Raw genomic sequence first — 18,027 nt, 5'->3', positions numbered from 1 at the left:
CATTGATCCTTAGTTGCATCCCAATCTAACTCATGTCATATAGCTCCCCATTTGCACATTAGGGTTTTCATCATACCTTGAGTCTCATTCATCGTCATTTATAGAAACCTTAGGTCTAATATCATAAGAATCACTTATGTCTCATAACTCAAGAATCAAAATGTTTCAAAATCATCTATTTCAAGATGGAGACAACCTTATTAATTTTGATGAAGAAGAACACATTAGGATTGCAACTAGTGAAACTAGTGACACAAGGGAAACTAGTGATGAAGAAATAACTCAATCCACCATTGATGAAGTGTTCCATGATCATATATTTACTAAGATTCTTAAAGAGATGAGGCATGATCCACGAGCATACTTCAAAGCCCTTGTTGATGAGGGAATTAATTTGCCACCTGATTTTGACACACCATTGCTCATAGTTAAAGAGAAAATGAGAGTTAGTAAATATAAACCTACAACAAAAAACAATGAGGAGAGGATAAAAGATCATAGAACTTTCTACTTGCAACTAGGATACAAGAGATCTATGAAAACAATGAAACATGCACCTACCAATGATCTCGTTTTGAGTGAATTAAGAGCATTGAGACAAGAAATAGACACTCTCAAGAATAAGAAGGCATCATCACACAAATTTTCCATTGAGGACATATTTCCCTATCCTTTTGATCCAAGTATTTTGATGCCATCTTTTCCTAGTCATTGGGAGATCCCAAAATTGGATAAGTATAGAGGAAAACGACACCCTAGAGATCACTTGAGAGAATTTTGTGTCGCTACCTTGGAATTCATAGTAGATGAAACATACTTTATGAGACACTTTTCTTGCAGTCTTGGAGGAAGTGTCATGGAATGGTTCTCCAGATTACCTCCAACGATCAAATATTTCCAACAATTGACTGATAAGTTCATTTCACATTATGTTTACAACTACAAACATGAGCTATCCATGATGGACCTCTTCAACACAAAATAAAAATAAGGAGAATATTTTGTATCATTTCTGCAAAGGTGCAAACATTCAACAAAAAAAACACCTTATGAAATTCTTGATAAGCAAATTGTTGACCTCTTTTTTCGCAACTTAAATAAGGAAATTGCAAGAGAACTTCATCTCAAGTGTTTAGACTCTTTTGAGGAAGTAATAGACTTGGGATGTTGAATTCAACAAAACCTTATCAATGATGGTACTATAAAGATAAATTACGATAAAGATCACAAAATAAATTCAAACAATAAGACGCCCTTTCGGGTTCGAAACAAGAACGTGGTTAATGACAGAGTTGTTGACACGAAAAAATACTAAAACATCATCATCTGTCTACAACCTTAAGGGTTCATCCTCAAACAAAGGAAAAGAGAAACAATGAAGCTTCCCTAAATTAAATTTCACCATTGGGATAACTGCTTGAATTAGCATTGAAAGAACTCCTTGAAAATTATCTTATAACATTGCTAGAGATAAGGGAATATAGTCCCCAAGTTAAACCCCCATGGTGGAATGATGATCACTTTTTCCACTACCATAGACACAAGGGTCATAAGACTAACAGTTGTAATAAACTCTGAGATGTGATACAATACCTTCTTGATGAGGGAAAAATTTAGGTTGATGGACATACTCCGATCGTGAGATATTCAAAAATCCTTTTCCTAAGCGTGAAAAGGGTAAAGTAAAGGCCCCAAAATCTAGTGATGGCATGAACTATACCAATGCTAAATATGACTATACCATAAACAACATCAGTGAGGTTGATAATCATATGAATACCTTCATCATAAAGGGAAAAGAAACTGATTGTAATGTTACCACTTGCAAAGGCACATTTATTCTTAAGGGATCTAATTCTAAACCTGCTACACCATCTTCACAATACAACCTTATAGAGAATTTAGGGAAAATGCCCTCATAAATTTCCTTACTTGAGTTGCTACACCTATCCCCTAAACATAAAGCTATCCTTGATAAAGTACATGCTACCACCAAAGTGCCTATAGACCTACATGTAGATCAATTTCATGCTATGGTCAGACATATCGCCTCCCCTCGTAGCCTCACTTTCGATGAGAATGATGACTCATCAATGGGACAAACCCATAATGTGCCCTTACACATTGAGGTCCTTGTCCATAGAGTTAAAATCAAGGGAGTTCTGACAGATGGAGGAGTAGGTCTAAATATTTGTACTTTGAAATTGATTAGAGAGCTTGGGTCCAATGAAAATGCAGTTGATCCAAAGAAAAAGATTACAATACAGGCATATGATGAAGTTCAACACTCATATAAGGGGTCAGTCACCTTTCCTATTAAAGTGGGACCTGTGGTGAAGGATGTGGTTTTCCAAGTCGTTGACCTCCCCTTGACCTCTAACATTTTCCTCGAAAGCCCTTGGATCCATGCAATTCAAATTATACCTTCTACCTACCATAAATGTATCAAATTTACACACAATGGTGTCGAAGTAACTATACAAGGACATCCAAATTCTTTTATATATTGCAATAATTTGAGTTCTAAGATTGAATCCATCATTCCTAGTAACTGTGAAGCACCTCCTTCCTAAGCATACATTGGTCTTGAATCATTCAAAGCATCCACTTCCAAATCCAACGAAGCTGAGATTAGAATAAAAGTAAAAGATCATGGAGTAGGGTTCGAATATTCTATGAGTCATTCTCTTTACATTGGAAAGCTACCTTTGTCCCCTCACACTTATGGAAAACCACAAATGACTGAGACCACATCAGACACCACTACTATAGTTTGTAAACCTACTATTTTAAAAAAAAAGAGAACTTTATATAATGAAATGGAAGAAGAGGACCTCTTGAGATGGCTATATAAAGATGAATATACAAAGAAAGAACTAATTGTCTAAAACCTAAAGTCAAAATACCAGCTGTAATATGCAAATGGGATCGAAGATAATGAAAAGATATGGCTATGATGGTCAGAGTCCTCTCAGTTTACACAAACAAGGTATACTTGAACTGATCAAAACTAATGATGGACATAAGGTTCCTGGTCTAGGGTATAATACACAGAGAGATAAGACCTTGAGTACTAAGGGTAACTCGAGTGAGGTAGGGGATTATTCTAATGCAGCACAGACTGATGAGGAAGGTGTCATCGATGACTCTAAACAATTCATTGATATATATGGCTTGGATTCTATTTGTACCCTTGAGCCTATTCATAACCTTGAACCTAATCATGATCCTTTACCTCTTATTCACCCACAACTTATTGATTGGGACCACGAAGGACAACCCTAGTTAGTTGTTTTTCAAAATGATGAGGCAATCATAAACTTCCTGGAGAACGAAGTGATTTACCGCTTGGAGATCATAGGGCTAGATTCACCATAGAACTCAATAGTGCATCTAACTTTGGAGAAGGTACCAAGCATTTTAGTCACAAAATTATTAAAAAAAAAATAGGTCTTCTAGTGAAAACCATTTTGCGGTGCTATTAGACCCCAAAAAAGTAAAAATAAAGGACCTATCTGAAGGTGAAAACCTCTCTGAGGTGCCTAAGGATGGAAGGCTTGACACACTTCCCCTAGAATTATACCATGAGAACTCATCTATATTAGTGGAAAAGATAGTAACAACAAACTTGGGCACATAAGAGAAAGCAAAGATTATACATCTAGCCTAATCATGGACCCCTGAAGGGAGAATATAGCATATCCAGTTTTACAAGGAAAGAAAGGTTAATTTTGCATGGTCCTATGCAGACATGCCCGGACTTGACCCTGATTTAGTTATGCATCACTTGTCTTTACCACCATGGGAAAAACTTGTCAAACAAAAATTGAGAAAAATGCACCCTCATGTGGCACTATTGGTAAAGGCAAAATTACGAAATTTGCTAGATCCTAGATTTATAAGACTTGTTAACTATTTTGAATGGATTTCAAACTTAATACCAGTTTCAAAACATAATGGGAGTATCTGTGTTTGCATACATTTCAAAGATTGAAATAAAGCTTGTCCTAACCATGAATTCCCACTTCTAAATATTGAATTTATAGTGAATGCCACAATAGGACATGAGATGTTATCCTCATGGATGGGTTCTTGAGATATAATCAGATCAAAATTTCTCTTAAAGAGCAGATCAAAACAACATTCACTCTTCCTTGGGGTACTTTTTGTTGGAATGTCATTCCCTTCGGATTGAAGAATGTTGGAGATACTTATGAACATGCAATGAACACTATATTTCATGACATGATGCATATATATCTAGAATATTATGTAGATGACTTGCTTGGAAAATCTTACACCAAGATGGGACATTTAGAAATCATGGACAAAATCTTTAAAAGGTTGGAAAAATATAAAGTTCAATTGAATCCAAAGAAATGTGTCTTTGGAGTAACCTCTAGCAAACTCTTTGGATCTATTGTCTCATCTAAGGGAATTGAAGCTGATCCCAAAAATGTAATAGCCATACTTGAGATTCCACCAGTGAGGAACATCCATTAATTGAGATCTTTATGAGGGGAACTCCAATCTATCCATCGCTTTATAGCACAACTAGCAGATAAGTGTCAACCATTTCAGCACCTTCTACATAAAAATGTTTCATTCAGATGGGATAACAAATGTGAACAATCTTTTCAACTAATCAAAGAATACCTAATGTCACCACCAATGTTAGTACCTCCCACAGATGACAAGCCTCTACTACTCTATATATCCACAACTGGCACAACACTGGGGGCACTTTTGGCTCAACATGACTCCGAAGGAAAAGAATGTGCTATATATTACATCAGTTGTACCCTAGCGGAATATGAGCTTAATATAGTCCTATTGAGAGAGTGTGTCTTGCTATAGTTTTTGCCTCACAAAAATTGCAACATTACATGCTTACACACCGAACGAAGCTCGTTGCAAAAATCTATCCACTTAAATGTCTTCTAAGTAAAGTAGCTCTTATAGGATGACTAGCTAAATGGGTCATGATTCTTATTGAGTTTAACATTGAGTATATAGAAAGAAAAGCAATAAAAGGATAGGATATAGCAGATCAACTCACTGATTCTCCTATCACTGATGATAATCCACTTTTCATGGAGTTACCTAATGAGTCAATCTTCAACTTGGAATCTTCAAATCTCTAGACTCTATATTTTGATGGCTCCTTCACACATGGTGATTTTGGTGTTGGCATTCTCTTTATCACACTGCAAGAAGATTGCATACCAAAGGCATATAAAAAACAATTTCCTTGTACTAACAATATTGCATAACAGGAGGCATTACTTTATAAACTCTGTATGGTTGTACAATGGAAAATTTTATATTTGCGTGTTCTCAGTGACTCCCAGTTAGTGATCAGACAGATTAATGATGATTATAAGATAGAAAATAAAATACTTATGCCATACAAGAGAGTGATGGATGATTTCAAGGCCTACATTACCACAATCACATTTGAAAAAATTCCTTGGGACAACAATAGAGAAACTCATGCAATGGCTACAATCGCCTCCCTTGTAATAATGCCAAGTAATGCCGAATACTATGAGTTCTTGATTGAACCTCTCTTGGAGCCTGCCTACAGTGTACCACAATCTAAAATAATATGTCTCATTGTTGGTCCTAATTCCCATTCGTAAGGAGATATTTATGCCTATTTACATGATAATACCTTACCTCTTGATCTATCCAATAAAGCTTGAAAAAAATTTATTCATTGAGCCTCCCATTATACCATTTTAGTTGATAGCCTATATCATCGAGGTCTTGATGGAACCTTACTTATATGTCTTGAGCGAGATGAAGCCAACACTTCCTTGCGAGAGGTGCACGGAGTTATATGTGGCAAACATTTGAGCGGTCCTACCCTAGCTATGAAACTCTTGCGTATTGGTTATTACTAGCTTACTATGGATAAGGATGCTTATCCGTTTGTTAAGAAATGCAAGAAATGCCAAATACATGGAGACTTGATACATACACAAACATAGGAATTACAACCAATTATCACCTCTTGGCCCTTTTGTTAGTGGGGACTCGACCTCGTAGGAAAAATTCATCTACCCTCATCCAATGGCCACAAATTCATCACCAGTGCTACCGAGTGTTTCATGAAATGGATTGAAGTCGTTCCCCTTACCCATATCATTAGAAAACAAATTGTAACATTTATTCTGAATTACGTCATATGTCGGTTTGGTCTCCCCCTTTCCATCATTACTGATAATGGTCATCCCTTCAAGAACCAAGATGTCCATGAGCTTTTTGAGAAATTTCATATCCAACACCGTTTATCCTCACCGTACTATCCTCAGAGTAATGGCAAGGCTGAGGCCTCTAAAAAAAAAATCCAAGTAGAATTCTCAAAAGGACGGTGAATGAAGCTAGCTGTGATTGGCATATCTAGTTGAATCCTATCTTGTGGGCTTACCGCAAAAGTGTTTGCACTCCCATAGGTGCCACTCCATGCTCCCTTATTTATGGTGCTGAAGATATATTGCCCATTGAGGTTGAGATACCCTCCCTACGGGTCTCTTTGTACAACCTGATCAGTGATGATGACTACAAAGTCTCCCGCTTGCATGACTTAGAATTGTTAAATGAAAAAAGACAAACTGCTTTTGATAACCTCAAAGCATATCAAGAGCGCATGTGCAGAAATAAAGAACCACAAAGTCAGATTTGACACATTTGAGGTTGGTAATCTTGTCCTTAGAGAAAATCCAAAGAACCAGCAAGACAAAGAGAAAAGGGGAAAGTTTGCACATAATTGGCTTGGTCCATATAATATCACTACTGTGTATGGATTAGGAGAATATCAGCTAGTGATTCCTGAGGGTGAACCGCTTGAAGATCCAATCAATAGCATTCACCTTAGCAGATTCTATGCTTGAGTAATTTAGAAAATTTTCTTTAAAAGATCTTAAAAAAAATACAAAAAGATGAGAAAAAGATCCTGAAAGAATACAAAAAAAGGAGAAAAAGATTGTGAAAAAAGATTGTCACCCTGGTAGATAGGTGCCTTATGACACAAAAAAAGTGAAAAATAAAAGATGTAAAGAAAATCAGGCAACCGACACCATGTGTAGAGATTTTGCTTCTCCTTCCTTCAGTACTCTACTTGACCATGCCTTATTCAAATCTACCCTCCCATTTCATAATACCCTTTCCACCCCCACCATAGCTTGTGGATTGTTTGCATACCCCACGCGCAATGCTTCTCTTGCATGCTATGCTAGTCTTATCCGTCACTGGGGTATCTCCTTAAACTTAAGAGTGGGTTGGGATAGTTGGCATCTCACAGTTGGAGGAACTGTCTTCTAAAATGTCTTGAAAAAATCTTAAAAATCATCAAAAAGTCCTGGAAAATAAATAATAAAATAATAAAATATCGTGAAAAAATCTCAAAAATCATAAAATGTCCTGAAAAAATCATAAAAATCATAAAATGTCCTCGAAAAACCCTAAAAATTAAAATATTTATTAAAACCCTAAAAATCATAAAAGTCCAAAAAATATGTAATAAACATTGTGATGACACAAACACTTCAAACAAGCATGCAGCTTTGGAACTTCAACAAACTCATGACATGACGAGATAATGATTGAGCAAACATAACAAGATCTGATCGACTTATTAAAACCAAACACATTAAAACTGTTAACAAAAATCATTCGCCATGAAACATATTGTTTGTTTGTTTTCTTAATTTTTTTTTTTTGGTGACATGTCTTTTAGCTTTTCCAGGATGTCTCTGACTAGAGATTTCATCTGTAGGATGACTTTGACTAGAAAGGTGAGGATGGAGCATGTTCACCTGTTTGCTGCTTGTGGATTGTTCCTTAGAAATATGATGACTTGCTTAGGACATGATCATTTACGATCATCGAGGACATAATAGTATGATGTGTTTTCCTTCACGCATTGGTTCTTATTTGTATCTAGATGAGTTTTTGGATTTGCCATAATAAGCTCGATGATGACTTTAGCACATCAAAAGCACAAGAATTTTCATCACCTTTTATATCCTCTTTCTCATCACTTTTCTCCTTTCATCACCGTTTTCATCTCTCTTTTTCATCATTTCTTTCATCATCTTCTTCATTCTTCTTATTGCAATGAGAAAAATCAAATGCTTTATCCAACTGCTGCATGTCTCTGAAATTGTTAATCTTAAAAACACAAGACCTTGATTTAAAGAGTGCAATGGAGTAGTTTCATCATAGCATGCATGTGTGTTAGTTTAGATCTTTTTGGTTTGCATGTGTGACTTGCAACAAACTTCATTGTTTGATGTTGAATTATCTGGATCTTCTCCCATAAGATCTCAAGTTATGTTTTTTCATCTACAATTGATATCCACCAAAGCCCTGAGATTACCCCTTAATTCATCCATACCCTTCACCAACTTGATAATTTTGGCTTTGTGTTTAGTTTTCATAACCTTCACATCTTCAATCAATTTGTGAGTCATTTTTAGAAGCTTATCATTTTTATCGAGCATGGAGTTCTCAATGAAGATGTTATTGATATCTTTAATGCCCCGTTTGATGAGAAGAACTTCACTAATTACCCAATGGAAACATTTCTCTTGGCTAGATGAACAATTGGCCAAAAGAGTATCAATATCCATTTCAACATATTTACTATTTCTCAGGTCCATCTAGTCCACATTGAGGGGTATATCCAACTTTATCTCTTCTTCCCCTTTGTGAGTGTTTTAATGTTAACATTTACTTTTAGCTTGAATTTGATAACTATTCACATATCAAATATTAATATTAACTATATATATTTTATTTTCAAAATAAAGATCATATAAAGCAAAATATACCCTCATCAAAATTAAAAGTTTTAGATAGATATGTAAATATATAATAAATAAAAAATATATTTAAAAAAATCTAATTACAATATATGACAGATATTCTTTTTAAAACGATTGATAGAGAATAACCGATTTAATTTGAAATTATATTTTATGAATTTTTTATTTTGATAATCTTCTTTTAATAATAAGGGGAAGTTTAGAATACAAATATAAAAAATAAGATATCAATATCAAATTGAAAATGTGTACTAGGGAAAAAATAAACAATGTAGATTTAATAAAATTTAAATATTTTATATGTAATAAATCTAACTTAAAGTAGGGGATGACCCACAATGCATCATTAGTGTGACCCTCCTACATGGGAGGTCTTGGGTTTGAGTCTGCTTGAACCTCATGTGTCTCACACAAGCAATAGAGAGAAAAGTGATGCTTAGACATAGAAGATAGGACACAAGAAAATATAAGAATGTTATTACTAATAATTTTATTTATATATATATATATATTTAAAGTAAAAGAAAATAATTTTAAGGTAAATAAACTAATATTGGATTTCCATCATAACCCTAACAATCGCTAGATCGCTGCTCCTATACTGGAAAAAATAGCTTCATGTGTCACGCCTTCACCCATTATTACTATTGTTAGGTTTTTCATTTTTATGGTCGGCTTGCAGCGCTTTCCTTGATAGAAAGAAATTCGTATAAATAAAGGGAAAACTGGAAGACATTAATACAACGACATTAAAATATCTGAATCAAGTAGAAAATTTGATCTGCCTTTATCTGTCTTCATCACAAGCAGACTGGCCGGTAACCACCCAAGAATAAAAAATGGCTACCAACGATGTGTGCGCAGATAGCACAGCTCTTCTTCAACCGCCTCAATCAAATTAGTCACCGTCTTCACAATATATTTTCGACGGTACGAAATTTACAGCGTCCAGTTGCTGACCTTCAACCACTTCATAATTTCTCATTAATTCCTCTGCTAAGAGAATTCCACCGCTTAGTACGTGAATTTAGTGTGTTACCAGACTGTGTTTCTTTTCACGAGCAAATTGACACAGCTAATAGTAGTTTCATTGATTTGGCTCAACTTATTCGGCGATTAGTTGAAGAAGCTCGAGAATACATGGTACGTGGGTCACCAGTAGATAAAGAAGCGGTGGAGGCACTACATAAGCTAACAATTTCAGGTAATTTTGTTAATGAAGAGTCTCATTGTTCTATCTGCACCAAAGCTTTTGAATCGGGGGAAGATGCACTGCAGATGCCTTGCCATCAATCCCACATATTTCATTCTCACTGTCTTCTACCATGGCTGGAAAGGCGTAATACTTGTCCAATCTGTAGAGCTCTTTTAGTTACACCAAGAATGTCAAGTTCAGTTTAAGGTTTTCCTGTTGGAAGTGAAGATTGTTAGAGTTAGTGTATACAATATCTCATACTGGTTTTCCCTGCAGAAGTGAAGATTTGGGGGTAACATTTTGTTTGAGGAGAACGCAACAAGTAATGTGTAGTTTTGTGGCAATGGATGTGTTGTGTTATTTGTTCTGGCTGATTGTCTCTAGCTCTCCGTTATTATTATTATTAATAATTGTGTTTTCATGGGCTGTAGGATTGTTTTTGTTTTTTTCAATTCCTAATATTAAATTTAGATTGATCAAATTGTTTAAATAGTAGCTAGTTCCGATACCTATCTATTGTATTTTAATTTGTCATGTATTATCTATTGTGTAAATTGAACTTAGGGCTGGGCCAAAATACATGTAACTTGTAATTATGTCTTGCTTGGGCAAGACCTATATATAATGTAACTTTTGGATAGGAGAGGCCCTATAAATGTAACTTGTAATTTGGTCTGACCCTAATTGGGAGATGTAACTTGTGGTCCTATATTGAATGTAACTTTTAGATAGGGTAGGCACAATATGTATTTTGAGCTATTATGTAATTGGGCTAGGCCCAAACTCATGTAGTGTGTGGTAAAGGCAATCAAGCAATAACGTCTTAATAGGTCAAGACCTATTTGGACGATCTACATAATATTATTATTAAATTAACAAGGCAGACCGACTTGAGACTTGACACCACAAGTCAAGTATATAAGCAAGTCATTTGCACAACATAATGAATCGATTCACATACAAGGCTAATCATTCTTAAGGCTGTCAACACATGTAATCTGCTCTCCAACATTTGGCGATCTCTCTCTCTCTCTCTCTAGTGTGAACTTGCTCCTCATCCATTGTGTGAAGGCTGGTTGTTAGGTGATTCTATCAAGATCTTTCGAAGCTAATGAAGACTTGCATTGAGAGAATTTGATGCTGATGATAAGGGCTGCAATCTCCATTATCATATAAAGAGGAATTCAGATGTTCTATCTTGTTGGTTGAACAACAATCTGAGACAAGCACACTTGCCTTGTATTTGCCTACATTTGAGATAATACACATTGTACTTTGTGGCTGCTTTTTTCACCTCCAAGAGGGAGGTTTTCCCAGGGTATTGGTGTCTCTTGTTTTGTGTTTTTATTGTTGTCACTATTTCGTTATAACCTGATTATTTAAGATTAATATCTGATTGCTTAAAATTAACATTGTATCAGAGCTTTACGTTGATTCTAAACAATCAGATTATTAGTTGTCCTTCGCTTTCAGTTTGTTTTAAGTTTTTGAAGATGGTTATAGTTCTGAAAGTCGAGGATAGACTTGAAGGTGCCCTAAATTTTACACCATGGAAGGTCCATTACAGTTTGTGAAAGATAAGGATCTTATTGAGCCTTCGGATCTGGATGAGCTAAAGCAATTCAAGAAGTCTATCATGAACCAAAATGTTCAGCAACAATGTCTTCTTGACAAATTAAAGGCATCGATGGGATGATATAAAGAATAAGATTTCAAGTGCTCTCATTCCTCTATTCTCAATTATAGGGTCCACCTGGATGGAGATTTGTATGTGACTACCTTATTGTTATTAGTGTCTTATCTAGTGCATAAGGTTCTCTTGCTTGTTAACTACTTCATCTGAGGGTGCTTTCATATGTCAGTTTGTGCACTTGTTTTTAGATCATAGTATGGCCTAACTTTCTTCCTAAGGTTTGGAACAACCCTAGTTCGAGCCTTGTTCTTGTGTTAAGAATTTGTTCTAATCCAGTTTGAACTATTGAAGATAGTTGTGCCCTACTCTCTATTTTAAGTATGTTTATCTCTCAACCCATTTGATGTGGTAATCCAAATTGATGCATTGATCTAAATACATCCTTGACACTTAAGACTTCAACATGTGTATTCAGATATAAATCTAGGAGTATTATGATGGAGATAACAACAAGAACAAATAGGAAGATGAATAAATTTATTGGAGATTCAAAAACATGGAATCTCAATCATTGGTGTGATAGACATCCTACTTAGTGTCTATGCCCAATGTTGACCTTACTAACTTCATATTATGACCTTAGTGTCTATTGCATAGTTCTGATGCACTGCATTCTATCTAAGTCTTGAAATGCTCAATAGTCTTGTTGCTCCGGAATTATATACTCTTATGGTGTGTCTCTCGATTTGCATAAAATCTCTTAACATCGTATGGACTTCATTTTCTATTCTATTTTATGTTTGGATAAGGTTGTCATGTAGGGTTGTGACTATGTAACACTTGGTTCCCTTCAGCTCTTCATAATAGGCTCTCATGTTCTTTGTTGTGTTGTTATTATAATCTTTCTCTGCTTCTCTTGTGTAGAGGATTGCCTTTATCTCTAATGGATTTTCTGTCATGACTTTCATCATCCTTACATAGTATTCATTGCGACACTATCTCTTCAATTTAAGCATATTGCATATTACATTCTTTGAAGTAAGTACTCTCTTGATGATGAAACCTAAGATGAATGAGGTATCTAACTTATTGAAGTTGGATTTCGATCATACACTTGTGCTCAACTACAATGTGTATCCTTTTGAGTGGTCGATACTCATATCTGATTTACACATTGGCTGGAAATACAATTAGACTTATATACTTTACTTATAGATTTTGTAAAACATTTTCTGAAGTCATACACTTGCCTTAGTTTTGTAATATAAGCTAACTCTCTATTATTCAACTATGGAAAACAGTTTTAGAATGTTGTGTAGTTTAAAAGTATGGTTGAAGTTGTCCATAGATTGACAATATCATTTTGAGCAATCTTGGCATATGTTGTCAATGGTGGAAGTCTAGATAAGTTACTTTACATGTTAATTCATTCTATTGAGATATTTTCTCTTCAAGCATTTCTTGAATTACCATTCATTCAAGCTTAAGAGGGAGCTTGGTTTCTTCACTCGAAGGTATGCCTTGAACATAGTGATTGTACTATAGGTCCATTTCGTAAAAGTGAAGTAGGGAAAAGATTGTCATTTTTCATTTTTGATTTATGGTTGCCTTCTTTGATTGATTCTTAGTTTATGCAATCTTCATGAAAGTAGTTTACCGTAAATTTATATTAAGAATCAAAAGAGAGTTCCATATGGAAGTTTTTGAAAATATGAAGCTAGATGTAGTTCGAAGGAAACATTTTCTCTTACTGCTAGATATACTAATATTAGAACCATTGTAGCTGATGGTGCAGGCTAGAAGTTAGATATAAAGACTGTTTTCTTAATGTTGTCTATATTGAACAACATGAACGTTATGAGATTCATAATAGAGAAACTCATGTGTGCAGACTGATGAAAGCTCTCTACGGTCTCAAGCAAGCTTCTAGGGCTTGGTATGAAATAACTGATAACTACTTAGTTAGTTTAGGCTTTTATAAGAATGATGTTGATCCTAACATTTACTTTAAAGTATTTAATATTGAAATGTTAATTCTGGTTTTATATGTGGATGATTTATCTCTAACTGGTAAAGATAATCTCATCATTAGGTGTAAGAAAGAATTAGCTACTGAATTTCAAATGAAGAAACTAGGTCTAATGCATTACTTTCTAGGGTTAGAAGTGTGGCAAAGACTTATTGATATTATTCTAAGTCGAGGAAAATATACTATTGATATATTGAAAAGATTTGGTATGATGGATTGTAAATGTATGTCTATTCCTATGGAAACTAACTTGAAGAAGCTGAGTATTTATGTAGCTAACTCTGATTTTGCAGATCCTTCAGAATAAATGTAGTTGATTGGATCTTGGATGTATCTAGTCAACACTAATTTGCTATGCAGTGTGTGCTCTTAGCCAATTCATGAATCGGCCAAAGCATGTTCACCTAGTGGCAGCCAAGCACATCCTGAGATACTTGCATGGAAAAGTTGGCTATGGACTGAAGTATCCAATCAACTCAATAATCAATTTGGAAGACTACTCTGATTTTAATTGGGTCAGAAGTGTTACTGATAGGAAAATCACTTCAGGAATCTGTTTCAGCTTGGGTTCCACTATGATCTCTTGGGCCAATAGGAAACAGTCCTCAGTTGCATTGAGTACTACAAAAGCTGAATACATTGCTTCAATTCTGGCAACTAGAGAAGCAGTTTGGCTTCGCAAGCTCCTTGTTGGGTTGTTTGGACAACCTTGGGAATATACTATTATTTATTATGATAATCAAACTTGTATTAAATGTCTAATAATTCCGTGTTTCACAACAGGTCAAAACACATGGAAACTCATTATCACTATATTTGTGATATGGCACAAAGAGGTGTCATCCAGCTGAAATATATCAGCACTATTGAATAGGTTTTAGATGTTCTCACCAAGTCTTTAGCTCGAGTGAAGTTTGAGTACTTAGAGAGAAGCTTGGAATTGTGGAGAACATAGTATTGATTGAGAGGGAATCTCAATCCTAGTGATGCAATTTAGTTTGCATCTCCCACCCTCTACGGACAATGCAAGGTGGGGTCACTTTCTGCAAGCAATGCAAGGTGACATTGTATTCTTCTCTGGGAAAAGACTAAGGTGTCAAACCTCTTCCATCCTCTCTAGGCAATGCAAGGTGGAGTCACCCTATGCGAGCAATGCAAGATGACATTGTATTTTTCTTTGGGAGAAGGCTCAGGTGTAAGACCTCTTCCACCCTCTGCGGGGCAATGCAAGGTGGATTGACCGGTAACCACCCAAGAATAAAAAATGGCTACCAACGATGTGTGCGCAGATAGCACAGCTCTTCTTCACCGCCTCAATCAAATTAGTCACCGTCTTCACAATATATTTTCGACGGTACGAAATTTACAGCGTCCACTTTCTGAGCTTCAACCACTTCATAATTTCTCAATAATTCCTCTCCTAAGAGAATTCCACCGCTTAGTACGTGAATTTAGTGGGTTACTAGACCGTGATTCTTTTCACGAGCAAATCGACACAGTTAATAGTAGTTTCAGAGATTTGACTCAACTTATTCGGCGATTAGTTGAAGAAGCTCGAGAGTGCATGGTACGTGGGTCACCAGTAGATAAAGAAGCGGTGGAGGCACTACTTAAGCTAACAATTTCAGGTAATTTTGTTAGTGAAGAGTCTCATTGTTCTATCTGCACCAAAGCTTTTGAATCGGGGGAAGATGCACTATAGATGCCTTGCCATCAATCCCACATATTTCGTTCTCACTGTCTTCTACCATGGCTAGAAAGGCGTAATACTTGTCCAATCTGTAGAGCTCTTTTAGCTAAACCAAGAATTTCAAGGTCAGTTTCAGGTTTTCCTGTTGGAAGTGAAGATTGTTAGAGTTAGTGTATACAATATCTCATACTGGTTTTCCCTGCAGAAGTGAAGATTTGGCGGTAGCATTTTATTTGAGGAGAACCCAACAAGTAAAGTGTAATTTTGTGTCAATGGATGTGTTGTGTTATTTGTTCTGGCTGATTAATAATAATTGTGTTTTCATGGGTTGTAGGATTGTTTTTGTTTCTTTCAATTCCTAATATTAAATTCAGATTGATCAAATTAAATAATTTGAATAATAATATATTTAGATTAATTAAATAATTCGAATAATAATATATTTAGATTAATTATGACTGATAATTATGGTCAGATAATTAAACAATTATATCTTATTTTAAAGAAGTAGACACTATATATAGTTTATAGTATTTGTGTAGTATTAAAATTTATATGTTTTAAAATTAGAAAATGATATTGTCTAGATGTTCTTTGCCTTGTAATCATAACTTTGACAATTTTATTGTAGATCAATCTAATATCTTTAGGTGATTTTCATAGGTGTGAATGTCATGTGATCCATGTAAAGTTTCAAGAAATTATAGTTGATTATTTATCAAATTTGGTGTTTGTGCTGCATATCATAGATCACTAGTACTTAAAAATATCTTGGGAGATTGTTAGATTATGATAACTATGTTCATCTAGCATGAAATCCTTGACTAAACCAATCTTATAGTTAATGAAATGACTAAAGGCAATAGTCTTTAATTATTGTGTACTCTCAATTCATATTCAACAATATAAACTGTAATAGAATAGATCAAGGTTCAAGAGTTTAAGTGGAAGCAACATGTGTAAGTCTAGATAAAAAAAGACATGTTTATGAACTCTATATAAGTGGAAAAAAAATTACATGATGTGATAACACCTCCAACATTTTAATTGAAGGATAAATGAGTTTGGTTTTGTGTGTTTTTTAGTTAAAGGGTAAAGTTTTAATTGAAAACTATGAATCTAGTGAGACCACAAATGAGAGACTTTATCTCTACTATAAGAATTCAATAATAATTTAAGGGGGATTGAACTTTGATGACAAGAACAACATCAGAATTTAGCGATCATAATTTGTCAATATTGATATTGTAGACAAGAGAAAAAATCTATTAAAAGATATAAATAATGATCGTAGGTCAAACTTATTTTATCTATTGTATATTTTGGGACCAACATGTGCAAATTGTTGTGGGTTCAAAATTGAATTATTCAATTTCTTTGATGTCTACATCAAGGATAACATGTATGACGTAGTGATTATACAAAGGTTCCCTATTACTAGTAAGATCAATTAAGATTGGCTTTGAGGGACTTAAAAAATTATAAGCCATAGATTGTGGAATTCTGATATCATTAAAATAACATCTTTACCAACTATAAATTGATAATTTTTTAAATAAAATACATATTGAACGTAAAATTGAAACTAATCCTGTCTGGAGTGAATAAGTTTCTTTTGTGAAACGCCATCACCCATTGTCACCCAACGCACTCTCTCCAATGGCAGTATATTTATATAAATGAAGTTGAAAATAGGAAACGCAAAGTGCTACAACAGCGTTTAAGTAGCATCTGAATCGAGTTCAAGCATTATCATTCTCTGAGTAATAAAATATGAGTACCAACAACACACAAGTAGATAGCGTTGCTCTTCTCCAGCGACTAAGGGACATTAGCGACGTTCTTCGAGACAGTATTTTGACGGCACGAAGTTTATTATCCTCCACCGGTGCTGATGGCATCGTTCCACTCGATTACATTCAGAACCTTGAAGACAACTCCATAAACGATTTACTACCAGAATTTGTTGAAATAGAAAATCAGATTATTGGCTTATCCGACAACGATTGTTTCCGTGAGCCCATTAATACAGTTTACAACAGTTTTAGTGATTTAGCTGAACTGATTGGCCGCATGATTCTAGGATCTCATGAGTTCTCCAAAGTTGAGTTGCCAGATGATAGAGAGGATGTGGAGAGGCTAGCTCAAATTATAATTTCTGCCAATCATGTTAATGGAGAGTGCTCGATTTGCACCGAGCCTTTTCAACTGGGGGAAGATGCCCGACAGATGCCTTGTCATGAATCCCACATATTCCATACTCACTGCCTTCTTCGATGGCTGGAAAGCAGTAATTCTTGTCCCATCTGTAGAACTCGTTTACTCAGATCGATAACTTCTACTGCAACTTAGGTTTTCCTATTGGAACTGCAGATTGTGAGAGTGAAGAATTAGTTAGATCCACGACCTCTAGTAATGGCTAGCTTCTTCTAAAGTTTAGCCCTTCTATTTTTTTATCAGACCCTGCTAGTAGGGGCTTCACTAATGCCTTTTCTAGTAGGAATATCATGTCATCTACTCATCAGAGATGATTAAATTTAATTTTTTTTTAACCAAAAATCTCTATTATAACAATTTAAAATCTTTTTATAAAATTTGTAATTAATTTCAAAATTTTCAGTCTGTTTGGAATTCTTCATTACGCACTTG

General features: G+C 34.9%; 1 protein-coding gene across 1 annotated transcript; it reads left to right on the top strand.

Annotated features, from left to right (window-relative positions):
- Positions 1-17,151: 17,151 nt before the first annotated feature.
- On the top strand, positions 17,152-17,730 carry LOC131028262 (uncharacterized). Its single transcript, XM_057958515.2, has one exon. The coding sequence runs from the start codon at positions 17,152-17,154 to the stop codon at positions 17,728-17,730; it is 579 nt and encodes a 192-aa protein (XP_057814498.2).
- The last annotated feature ends 297 nt before the right edge of the window (positions 17,731-18,027 follow it).

Source organism: Cryptomeria japonica, chromosome 1 (genome assembly GCF_030272615.1).
Source record: "Cryptomeria japonica chromosome 1, Sugi_1.0, whole genome shotgun sequence".
Taxonomy (NCBI): Eukaryota; Viridiplantae; Streptophyta; class Pinopsida; order Cupressales; family Cupressaceae; genus Cryptomeria; species Cryptomeria japonica.
The sequence above is the reverse complement of the archived record's forward strand: the minus strand, read 5'-3'. Positions and strand labels throughout refer to the sequence as shown.

Coding starts and splice junctions, on each gene's coding strand:
- LOC131028262 (XM_057958515.2), top strand. CDS start 17,152: ATGAGTACCAACAACACACAAGTAGATAGCGTTGCTCTTCTCCAGCGA.